The 13,181-nt window shown below is 42.0% G+C and overlaps 1 protein-coding gene across 4 annotated transcripts in view; it reads left to right on the forward strand.

The window, feature by feature from the left end:
* Positions 1–8,276, forward strand: part of rbm6 (RNA binding motif protein 6) — a 51,218-nt gene extending 42,942 nt beyond the window's left edge. For all 4 annotated transcript variants that reach the window (XM_084316565.1, XM_084316566.1, XM_084316567.1 and 1 more), the window contains exons 20-23: positions 1,614–1,688; positions 1,776–1,912; positions 2,070–2,121; positions 7,252–8,276. In XM_084316565.1, the coding sequence (XP_084172691.1) occupies positions 1,614–1,688; positions 1,776–1,912; positions 2,070–2,121; positions 7,252–7,347 (360 nt within the window). In that variant the 3' untranslated portion in view covers positions 7,348–8,276. The remainder of the gene's footprint in view (positions 1–1,613; positions 1,689–1,775; positions 1,913–2,069; positions 2,122–7,251) is intronic.
* Positions 8,277–13,181: the final 4,905 nt, after the last annotated feature.

Consider the following 13,181-nt stretch of genomic DNA (forward strand, 5'->3'; position numbering starts at 1 on the left):
CTTAACATAGACTCCAGTTACTTCAGATAATAACTCTAGTTACTTCAGATAATAACTAGTTACTTCAGATAATAACTAGTTACTTCAGATAATAACTCTAGTTACTTCAGATAATAACTCCAGTTACTTCAGATAATAACTAGTTACTTCAGATAATAACTCAAGTTACTTCAGATAATAACTCCAGTTACTTCAGATAATAACTCTAGTTACTTCAGATAATAACTAGTTACTTCAGATAATAACTCTAGTTACTTCAGATAATAACTCTAGTTACTTCAGATAATAACTCCAGTTACTTCAGATAATAACTCCAGTTACTTCAGATAATAACTAGTTACTTCAGATAATAACTCCAGTTACTTCAGATAATAACTCTAGTTACTTCAGATAATAACTCTAGTTACTTCAGATAATAACTCTAGTTACTTCAGATAATAACTCCAGTTACTTCAGATAATAACTAGTTACTTCAGATAATAACTCTAGTTACTTCAGATAATAACTCCAGTTACTTCAGATAATAACTCCAGTTACTTAACATAGACTCCAGTTACTTCAGATAATAACTCTAGTTACTTCAGATAATAACTAGTTACTTCAGATAATAACTCTAGTTACTTCAGATAATAACTCTAGTTACTTCAGATAATAACTCTAGTTACTTCAGATAATAACTCTAGTTACTTCAGATAATAACTCCAGTTACTTCAGATAATAACTCTAGTTACTTCAGATAATAACTCTAGTTACTTCAGATAATAACTCCAGTTACTTCAGATAATAACTCCAGTTACTTAACATAGACTCCAGTTACTTCAGATAATAACTCTAGTTACTTCAGATAATAACTAGTTACTTCAGATAATAACTCCAGTTACTTCACATAATAACTCCAGAGTGCGTGAATATTTTAGGCAACCAACTTGTGTTTAGCGTTTCTCTGATTGGCCAATACGCCCATGTGACCACGGCAGCGCGAGAGAGCTGCAGCGCGGAAATAGGCTGTCTATTGCCTCGCGCTGCAGCGCGTAAATAGGCTGTCTATTGCCATTCTCTAAGACAAACTCTAACCTTAACCAGCTCCTTAACAGCGCCTAAATTTAACCCTTCTAACTTTAAGCAACTCCGAAACAATTCCTAACCTTAACCAACTCCGAAACAATGCTTAAAGTTATGCCTAAACTTAACGGCGAAAGAATGCGAATGCACGTTAAAAAAAAAATTGAAGGGAATCGAACTTGCCAGCAACGGGCCGTAGGATCCACAGCAATGCAGCGCTGCCAATTGAGCTAGTTCTGGATAGTAAAAAAGGGCGGATTACTGCTACATAATGCTGCCGCTCTGCTGCTGCCGCGGGGGCGTGGCTAGACGCAAGTTGGGCGTGGTTAGACACAAGTTGGTTGCCTTTAATATTTAGGCCTCCAGAGTTACTTCACATAATAACTCTAGTTACTCCAGATAATCTGCAACCTCGGATAATAATTCTCCTGATTATAACTCCAGAGATACATGATTTACTCCAGATAACAGTGCTTGAATGTGAACCTGTAGGGGCTACTTCTAAACAACGGTGTACAATTTGTGTCTCATGGATGTCTCTCTCTTAACAGCAAAATATGGAAATCCATCTCAAGATTAAGAGGTCCAAGAAGGAGCTAGAGGCTTTGGAGAACCAGGAGAAAGAGGTAGGTGAACATGAATGGGCATAAATCCCAAGAGAAGGTATCATATCATCACTGTGTATCACCAACTGATAATCCTGTTCCCATTAGCTGAACGCCAGAGAGCCACCCAGAGAGACACCCCAGAAGTCTCCAGAGCAAAAGAGAAGGAAATCGCATCCGCAGCAGCAGCATCAGCAGCACCATCAGCAGCAGCACCACCACAACACCTGGGCTGGAAGCTCGAGGTAGGCATGCCTCAATTGACACAGCCCACCGTGCTGCTTGCTGTTGAAGTTGAAGTTTTCAAATTAATCGCCAAAATTAACATGCTAATATTGGCAGCCCTAGTTTATACCATTGGGACTCGAGACTTTGTATAACCTGCTATTTCTCCATGTCTAGGGACACTCATAAAGGCAGCGATAGGCCTGGCTTAGGGTCTGAGCCGGTGGAGGTAAGTGTGAAGCTTTACGTGAAAAGTTAGTGTGTATATATATATATAAAATATATATCTATATATAGATAGATATCAGGCACGTGCCGTGAGCTTTGAGATTGGGTAAGCATTAGGGATGTCCGATATTTTTTTTTTTTTTTTTTTTTTTACATTTCTATAACCTTTATTTACCCAGGCAAGCAAGTAAGAACAAATTCTGATTTTATTTATTGTCAAAAGTATGCATAATGTTGTGTTAATTCCACAACAAGAGATATTTAATGTTAATTACCTGAAATTATTCCATTTTTTGGGGGGGGAAACCCTGCATATATCGGTATCGGAAATTAAGAGTTGGACAATATCGGTATATCGGTATCGGTAAAAAAGCCAATATCGAGCATCCCTAGTAAGCATAAACATATTTTAATACACTTAATTACACATTGTGCCAAGCACAAATGCTATGGATGAGTGCAGTGTCAAGGAAATGCCATTCACGCAAATGTATGCCCTAGAACCTACTAATAAACAGTAAGCAGAGAGTTAGTGGCAGACTTTATGAGCAAATGACATAACATAAAAAAAAATAAAAGGTTGCCAGTAGTGATATGTTTCAAATCAAGGGCCATACATGTTGCCCATATAAGGGCTGTCAAACGCTTAAATAAAGTAAAACCAGTGGAGCAGTCGACTGAGATTGCCACTTCGTAGTACAGTACAAGGCATACCTTCAAATGTAAATTAGACACGGTGGAAATCAATAAAGTATAACCAGTTGTTGACGTCACACAGCCAGACACTGTTACACAGTGCAGCACAGCAGTTAACTCAGATCGCCATCGCCGCCGTATTAACCAGCAGCCATAACTGCTGAAATATAATAATATAATGTTATCTTACCTTTACTTGAACACGAGATCCACGAGTCTCTCCTTGCAATTGAACACCTCTGTGACTTTGCTGTAAAAGTTGCCCGCTTGTTGGAGTTTCGAAAGTCTCAGCATGATGACGTTGATTAAAAAAGACATCCTAATTTACCTAGTAACAGATAACGTACCGGAACGAAAGAGCTACTGATTGGTTTGTAAGCATGCTTACCCTGGCATATTGGTAGCGGGCTGAAGGAACAAATTCAAAGCCTGTGGTGGAAATGCATTCTTATCATGCTTTTGAATCAACACTAGAGAAAGCAGAGAGAGAGAGAGTGCTTACACCTGTGGGTGGCGCCAAAAAACTAAAACAAAATGGATTACTGCTGCTGCACTGGGACCACAGATGACTCTTAACACATTGGTTGCCAACGATGAATGCCGAATTATCGCTTGGTTGCCACCACTCTAATCAATGAGAGGACGAGCACATTTGCGAACGCTTAAACTATATCTTAAATTATGGCTATGGGTCTAATACACCCGTCGCTTATCAATGACTTGCTTGCAGTCAACATGTACGAAACGGATTGTTTTTTCATCAGTACATTTCCGTTTTTATACCGTTTTGAATACGAGTAATTTTGGACATTTCTAGAAAGAAAAAAATATTCTGCAGTAATATCCCTTTACTGGAATACACACAACACGTTGTCATTTTCCGGCTGATTTATGAATCGTTTTCAAATAAACGCTAGATTATCGATAGTGTATGTGTACTTATGCACGCTAGAGAAGCGGGCTGAAAAATCGATGCTAATGTTACGCACACACTGTACACACACCAGGGTTTCCGTTAGAAAAAATTGTTGCCGGTCTCCGTGACCTGCCAGATTTCAATCTACCGGACAAATGAGATTAATTCCGGTCATAGTTTATTGAGCTTTAAAACAATTGATAGGCAGGCTATATAAAGAATGTCATCCTCAAGGCATGTAGATTTATAATAGTATTACTTAAAACTAGGCTACTTTTGCGTATACAGTCATTAATATATTCCAATTAAAATAAGTCCCTCGATACTCCGTGCTGCTGCTGACTTGAAATAAAATAGACCGCGTATGTGGGCAGTCGGTCCGACACTAAACAGCAGTCTGTTATAATCACATTTTTATGAGCTAACGAATTCCGTTATATTGGACATTTGTATTAATTATATCAAGCGAAGAACTGAGAAAGCAGAGAGACGGCAACATTATCGTGGTTTGCGTGACTACTCTCTCCACCTCGCAACGACTTATTTGCAAAGAGTATGGCGCTGCAGAGCAGCTCATTCAGCTGTTATTGGCTCTTTTCTGGGAACCGCACAGCAGCGCCCCCCACCCAACATTGGCTGAAAATGGCTGAATTGGAGTACTGCTGGAATACTGCATTGTGCTGTTGTTGCTCTGGCTCTGCAGCTTCACAAAAGTTCGCACACCCAGCACTAAGCTCTCGCTGACAACGTCGTTGTCATTATTAGAAGCAACGAGGAAACAAATGTAATGATCGTTTCGTTCATCGCATAGGCTATTTAATTTTAGCCTATTTTAATACAATTCAAATAATCAAATTGTGCTTAGACTCAGGGAATTATTTTCACCGGACATTAAGACCGGAGAGATTAAATGTGTCGGACTTCAATAGATTTTGCCGGTCAAATACCGGTAATTACCGGCTAACGGAAAGCTGACACACACAGGAGACACGTTGTGAACGCTGTGAAAAAAAACTCTAACCCAAAACTGGTCAAATAAAGTCCTTACCTCAGATCAGATGTTCTGCAAAAAGATGAATCCAATTCCTGATCGCCATTCCAAATATCGATCGCGTTTATTGATCCAACATTATAATCCGAAACACATAATCGACGCTTCTTCCAGTGCCCTCAGTGGATGCAATAGTCTCAGGTTACATGCCTCAAAATTAAAATGTGGACCCCGGAGTTTTTTTCCTGATGCATTCCCATCGACTCCATTCCAATGGGTGCAATACCATCCGGGAGACAATAGGGGGCGGTATTTGCCCTTTTCGAGCTCAGAGCCATTCCCAATGATAACGTGAGGCTGGATGGATGAAAAATGAATGGATATCGCTAATAAAAGAAATAACGATTAAATAACGAAATCTCGTCATTGGCACTCAACGCATGGCAGCCAACAACGAGATTTCTGTTATGTTAACACATCATGCGCCAAAAACGTCGTACAACGTGTTTCAAGGTCATGCTAATTCTGCCATTCCACGGCGTACGACGTTATTGAGATCATATTTAATTTTTTCGCCATGGTATTCAGAATGCCCTCACCCAGCCTCGGCTGATACAGTGGGAGCCTGCACAACTCTGCAACGCTTCAATACTGCCGCCTGGTGGTGATCGGGCGAGTTACAACCGGAAATGGATCTCTGGTGATCTCCGTGTACCGGGGAAATGTGTCCGGCACTCGCATATTGTTGCGGGACTCTAGACAAACAGCCGTACATATGGATCGCTGCCATAACTCAATAATCGATATGATTTGGGCATTTATTATTATTATACAAACCGGAAATGGATCTAGGCGATCCACGTCAAATAAGTGGGATCTCTTTCCTCCAGTCTCATCGGCGAACGGTAAGAGGACGCTGATGTCATTTTCAGCGTGATTGTTTATTATTATTAATGCAAACTGCTCTGATCAATATATCACCCATACTACATAAAGCATTTACTGACTATCACAGAATTATAAACGACCCCCCCCCCCCCCCGTTCATCCGCGCATGATCAGTCATAACGTTTAGGATCATGTACAGTTGACATTTTTAATATAACGTGTATTGGCAACAAACGGCAGTTGATAATCTATATATGCGTTTATGCCTATAACTCACGTTCTAGGAATTACTGCAGAAAACGATAAAAACATATTTATATTCTAGACGGTATTTTCGTGTGAATCTATGAATGAAAAAGTATAACGTTCCTACCAGGGTTTCCGTTAGAAAAAATTGTTGCCGGTCTCAGTGTCCGGCAAGATTTCCATCTCCCGGACAAATGAGAGAAATTCCGGTCAGAGTTTATTGAGCTTAAAAACAATTGATAGGCAGGCTATATAAAGAATGACATCCTCAAGGCATGTAGATTTATAATATTTTAACTTAAAACTAGACTACTTTTGCGTATACAGTCATTATATTCCAAATAAAATAAGTCCAGAGACTCCGTGCTGCTGCAGACTTGAAATCAAATAGGTGTCTGTGCGCAGTTGGCCCGACATGATTAAACAGCAGTCTGTTATAATCACATTTTTCTGAGCTAACGAATTCCGTTATATTGGTCATTTGTAATTATATCAAGCGAAGAACTGAGAAATCTGGCAGAGTCATTATCGTGAAATATAAACGTTGCGTGATGACTATTATATCTCTGCCTCCGTCCCAACGAAGAACCAATAGTATGCAACTGCAGAGCCGCAGAGCCAGCGGCGCTCTCAGGTCCGGTCACAGGCCCGCTCAGCAGCGCCCCCCACCCAACGGCTAAATTGCGAATGGCTGAATTGGAGTATTGCACTGTGCGGGCACAACTGTCAGCTCTGCGGCTCTACAGTTGCATGCTTCTCACAAATCTAGCTCCCGCTGCCTAACCCAAATGAATCTCGACATCGCTTCACCAATAGTCGTTATCAGAACACTACACACATATCATAATAGAACACACATCGTTGTCATTATTAGACCTGCTTGGTGAAGCAACAATGAAACAAATGTAACTATTTTAATACAATTCAAATTGTGCTTAGAGGGAATTATTTCCACCGGACATTATGACCGGAGAGATTTAAATATGTCGGACTTCAACAGATTTTGCCGGTCAAAAATCGGTAATTACCGGACAACGAAACCCTGGTTCCTACATCCTGAAGGATAGATAATCGATGTTGAATGGGCCATAGTAATGTCAATTTAGCAATACAATTAAAAAAGTTATAGCCCTGCAAAGAAGGTAAACATCTCCATAGGCTTAGAGTGGTGGCAGAGAGTGGTATGAGACGGACAAACTGTGGCAGTTAATGTGTTAATGAAAACAAACAAACAGTTATTAGTACTTTTATTTTAATATTTCAGTGTTCTTTAAAAAAATAAAAATAAAATGGGTAAGAACTGCTTACCTTGCTTATATGGATGGCACGTCCCTGATAGATATATAGTTCAGGGAGAATTGCCAATTGAAATGTTTTTCTGTGTTTCTCAACAGAAAAAGAAGAAAGAGCCTCCTGTCGTTTGGGATCACGCCACCTACAAACAAGCAGTTCGCAAGGCCATGTTCGCTCGCTTCAATGATGACGTCTGATGAACTCGTCTCCGCACTCCTCGTTGGGATATTATACAACGTGTTAAACTCCGCCTCAGCGTGGCGACACCTCCCTGACTGTGTTCACTGCCTCTCTGCCCCGGGTCACACTTTGACTGAGAAACGGGGTAACCCACTCTTGTCTCAACAAGCCACACTACTCTCCTATGGCGGCGATGGAGTAGCTGCTGAATTTGGGCCGTCTCTGTGGCGGTGTCATCATTGATTCCATGAAGAATCCCTGCAACTGAAAAGAAAGACATTCTGGACCATGTGCTCTGTGTGGCTAATGTGTCGTATTGTGATAAGTAACGTTATCCAAATTTGATTTATTTTTTTCTTCTTTTTTTGTATTGTCGAATTTGGCTACACGGTTAACACTGAATAGGTTTTACATTAAATTTCCCTCTTTTGGTCCGATTGAGTATTATATGTACACATATTTTTTTTTAAAGTAAAGATAAATAACTGTTTCTTTCTTCTCCGTTTGCGGTGATAGGTTTGCATAATGTTTTGTACATTGTGAGTCACAACCACTGATCGTCTCTTGTCATATCTGGTGCCGTCATTTCTCCACTGGATGGCAGCAAGACTCCTGTTTTTATTTCCATATACCCCCTTTAAAAAAAGAATCTCAAGATGATGTGCACTGTTTGCTTCTAATGACTTTTTTTAATATATATATTTTAATTCATCTTAATTGGAAAACAAGTTATGACTATACGGATCAAGCCACCAGGATAATTTGCATTTCAATTAAGATTTCCGACAACATTATCAAGATAAAACCTTTTAAATAGCTTATTTGTCTTAATTAGGGTTGTGTTCCACGTTATTACACATCTCTAAAGATAAAATCTTGGCATTAATGGGAACTTGTTTTGCACTCTCTGTGTGGTAAATTGATGTGCTCCTTTGAGTTAAACTGCTTCCCCAAGAAGATGCTGACCTGAAGTTACTGTCTTTTGAATCATGTTCAGTCATTTCATTCAAGCCCCATTTATGCACAGCAAGAGTCTCCTCTCGCTCCCTACCTTCAGGTGAAGGAATGAGCCCCCTACCCTTTTTGCATATTCACCCCATGGCTTGTGGTTCCCTGGAAGTGGAGGATTAACTGGGTTTAGCGGTTTCTGACATAGTTCCTCTTGAGAACACCGCAACCAGGGCACTGGGGAGCCCAAGGAACTACAGCCAGTGACAAAAGGGCAGGAACAACTCCGTCCTAATCCTAGTGAGAGCAGGGACCATTTCATCTTGGTTAAGATTAGAAAACATCACTGTAGAATCTGGATTCACAAGCACATGCAGTGTTTTTGGTGCAGAGACTAGTGCTTGAGGACATTTTAGCAAAATGGCCAAAAAAAGCAACCAAATACTTGTCAACGGGTGTTTGATAAGAAGTCATTAGCGAGTTACTTTCCGGTCATGCCTTTCGCACAACCTGCCTTTCCTCTCGGGTCTCGCCAACAAGGAGTGTAGTTATTTTTTTTATTAAGGTAAGCATTACCTCACCAGCGGTACAGTCTGTGCATGGAGTCTCTGAGTCTGGAGGGAAGGCAGGCAGACAGGCCAGGGAGGCACCCAGGCCTTTACAATCCAATGGACACTTGTTTTGTGGCTTAGCAACAAAAGATGAAAGCACAACAAACAAACAAGCACACAACGCTATCTAGTACAGAGATGGCGGCCCGTAGCACAATGCTGATCCACAGTTAACAGACTTGTCTGCAACAAATCTGTCCATTCCTATTAAGTGGTCTTGAGATTTATTCATTAGTCTAGGTTAGTGGTTCTAACCTTTTGTGTGTCAAAGACCCCCTAACTTGATGCACATTAGGCTGTAGGCCCCTATTTTATAAGATTTTGTCTGTCGGACCCCCGTCTGAAGAGATTTTTGTTGTTGGATAAGATTAATTCCAGGATTCCATTGCTGTCTATACGGTAGTTGAGGTAACGGTGGAGAAAGTGAAATCCATGGCCTGATTATGCCTCTTGTGGGCCCCTGGGTGACAGTGGAATACTCATTTAGAGTCCCTTTTTGATAACTGATATGCAACAAAATTGGAACCCTTGTACTTCATAGTAAATGGACTGCATTTATATAGTGCTTTTATCCAAATCGCTTTACAATTTGTTCCTCCCTTTTACCCATTCACTCATACATTCACAAACTTTGCGGCGGAGGCAACCATGCAAGGTGCCAACCTGCTCATCGGGAGCAGTTAGGTGTTAAGTGTCTTGCTCGTGGACACATCGACACGCTGCCCGGGAGGAGCGGGAATCTAACCGTAAACCTCTGGATAACCCACTGTCACCCCCGCCACTTCTGCCCATTTCAATTAAAATTGTTCATATTCCAATTGAAATAAGTGAGATGATGCAATTAATATAATATAATCAATATACACAAATCATGGGGCTCTCCGGCCCTTTGGTGGTCTGAGGCCCTGGGACATTTGCCTATTATGCCCGGTTGATAATCCAAGCCTGGGTAAGCCTATGATTAGAATACTCATCTTCTCATTCAGGTCAGTTCTAGTGTATGGAATGGTGAAATTAAACTGTTTCTGTTTAAATATTTTCTGGGGGACCCCGGAACTGCCTCGATGACCCTGTGTGGTCCCTGGACCCCACGTAGAGGACCACCCGTCTTAAGTTCATGTGACCTACTGCAGGTAATGAAGCCACCTTATTGTACTAGAGTCAATGTTTGCCTGTGTCAGGGAGCAGATGGAACAACAACAATGATTAGAATACTCATCTTCTCATTCAGGTCAGTTCTAGTGTATGGAATGGTGAAATTAAACTGTTTCTGTTTAAACATTTTCTGGGGGACCCCGGAACTGCCTCGATGACCCTGTGTGGTCCCTGGACCCCACGTAGAGGACCACCCGTCTTAAGTTCATGTGACCTACTGCAGGTAATGAAGCCACCTTATTGTACTAGAGCCAATGTTTGCCTGTGTCAGGGAGCAGATGGAACAACAACAGTCCCCGGCATTCTGAGGAGATGGCCATTAAGGGCTGAACTGGTCAAACATAATTTGTCACGCCATGCTGAATCAAGAGACACTCCATCACTGGTTACCTGCTATTGGTCAGGGTTGTCATGATCCAAAGGGCTGCAGAGTGATGCCTCCCTACATTTCAACCAGTGGAGGCTGCTTGTAAATCACCTCCTCCAGGTCTGCCATGAGTCTTTCTCCAGAGCCATTGATATCATAACCCTCCCTTATGAGGAGGAGAGACGACATGCATGTGTTTGTTTTGACCTTAAGTTCGAGGGCCTGCCAGGAGTTTTGATTTTGCGGCTGCAAGCGTGACCTCTGCTTGGGCCCCCCCAATCCAATAAATATTTTAAAGCCATAACCTATTCACACTGTCCATTTCAACAGTTTTGATTATTATTATTTTATTACATACCATTGTTCTGGTATGTTAATGTTGTTGACATACCAGGGAAACATACCTGGAGAAGCTTCGATTAAATGTCATGGGATTTCTTTTCTTTTGTTCCTGTGTTGCTCTTATCCGTTTCATCTGGTTGTTTTGAACGTGCACTGGACTATGTCAAGAAGCCCAGCTCTCTGCACCTGTGAGGAAGTGAAGAACATTATACGTGGTATGAAGGCGTAAATGGCTTCTATCCAGTGGGACACATTTCACATTGCAGTTCCAGGGGGAATAACAATTCAAACTAATCCCACTTTGCATTACTACTTGATCACATAATTCCAGAATACAGCTGAGCGGTTTTAGTAATCACACAACTGAAGGGGAATTCTCTTTATTCACAAGAAAAAGGAAAAGCCTTGTAATAAAATCTGCATATTTTCTATATGAAGGCTTTGCATCTGGAATGTCTTTGCATATATCCCTATAATGTAATGAGCTCCTAACACGCCTTTCCTGGAACCTAGAGGTCCGATCACATTATTGATGTCAGACGGCAAGCCACGGGATGCCAAGACGAGTTTCATATTTATGATGCCGAACTTCTCAAGGTCGGTCCGTCGCGATTTGTCCAGGACGCTCAGTCTCTTCACGCCTTTAGGTTGAAACGATTTAAACCTATTTTCATCCCAGGTATTTCATTGCAGCCTATGGCACTGATCAAATGAATATATTTTCAGTGCCACCACACGTATTACAGCCCTATAGTATTTGCATATAGATGGAGTATTTATCGCTGCAGATCAACATGGTATTAGGGTTTCACACATTTCATTGACTTTGGCATTTGTACGACTTGGGGCCTTCAATACAGTGGAACAAATAAGTGCAATCGTATGGATAATCTGTATGAATGGAGTGAATGCGTACGCGGGAGACACCAGCCCTCTGGATAGCAGGGCTGTTGATTCCACCACAATGAGCTGTCTGTGCTGATAAAGAACAATACAGTGTTAACGGTGACCGGTGCCATCCACATTCCTGGAGAACAATGTGGACCCGTTGTGTACCACAATGTCAACAACACAGAATGGGTCCTTGCAGTCTGATTTATGCGGACATCTCAATTAAAGTCGGGCGAGGGGATCAGCAGGGAATTCCATTATTTTTTCCTGTTGTGTTGGGAAAAGAGGGATTGCTTTTTTGTTATCTAATTTCCATTTCTCTTTTCTCTTTACAGTCACAACCCCCCATACCCCCCAGCCTCCACCCCAGAACCCAGTGACAGATGTCATCATTACCCAATGTTTTAACAGACTAGTCCATGCGGCAGAGTGACTCCATGAGGGAATAAGGAGGACAAACGCAGAGTGCTAGGAGGTGTTTAGTATCCCCGGCACGTGTACGAGGACAGCTTTCAGGCGGCAAGGGTGGCATGGAAGGGCGGACAGGGGGGTTGGGGGGCAATTATCTCAGCTGGACGGCTCTCTCGGCAGCAGGCGGGCGGAGTCGGAGCAGCAGTCCGGGGGGGGGGGGGGGGGCGTGTGTCAGAAGGACATTGTCAGCAGGACCCCTCAGATATTTAGATGTGCTGTCAGGCCGCTCCAGGGGAGATAGAGGGAAGGGAGGGAGGAGGAGCTTTTGATCCCGGTGTGGATGCAGGTCTGAGACCCAGATGGACAACAACATGTAAAAAAACAAGTAGAATCTCATTATGGAGTTCATAAAGGCTTTTCTAAAAGGTCCTTTTTTTCCACATCGGCCATTAAGGTTACACCTACTGACAGGCGGCGTGTCGCCACACAGTATGGGAGCGTTTTGAAGAATAACCCTCTGTCAGCCTTCTGTACGGGCCGAGAAATTCTATCCTGCCAGTATTGGAGATGACATGGATTACTGTACTGTATCAAGCACATGTAACATGACGACGGCTACATCTAATCTCTTTCTTTGTCCTGCATGATAAATGATCAAATGCAGTGCACGCTTCATGTGGATCGACTCCCTCTAATGGGAGTAGCATGTGTTTGTGGTCGGTTCCGAGCCAACAAAGGGGCCGTGCCATCAATAGCCTAACAAGAAAATCATGCTTGTCTGAGCAGTTTCACCGCTGTTTGCGCCTTTCAAGTGTAAGGCTAAGTTGAAAAATTGTGTCTGGTATTGATTTCTAATCTACAAAGATGATCTTGAGAATGTCCTGACGGCTGTCAGACTGTGAGACTGCACTTCAGAGGCTTGCTTATATTCTGGAGGATTACTTGGACCATCACTGGTAGCAGCAGCATCAATTCGACCGCCTGACCTGTCGTTGAGAACATTCTGGAATCGAGATGTTGGAAAACATTTAGAAGTGACGTCACAAAGGTTCCGACCCTCAGCAGCCTTGAGAAAAGACAGGAGTGACAGGCCTAAATTAATACAGAAAACAGTGGGTTTGGAACA

This window comes from Notolepis coatsorum, assembly GCF_963971535.1.
Source record: "Notolepis coatsorum genome assembly, chromosome: 6".
Lineage (NCBI taxonomy): Eukaryota > Metazoa > Chordata > Actinopteri > Aulopiformes > Paralepididae > Notolepis > Notolepis coatsorum.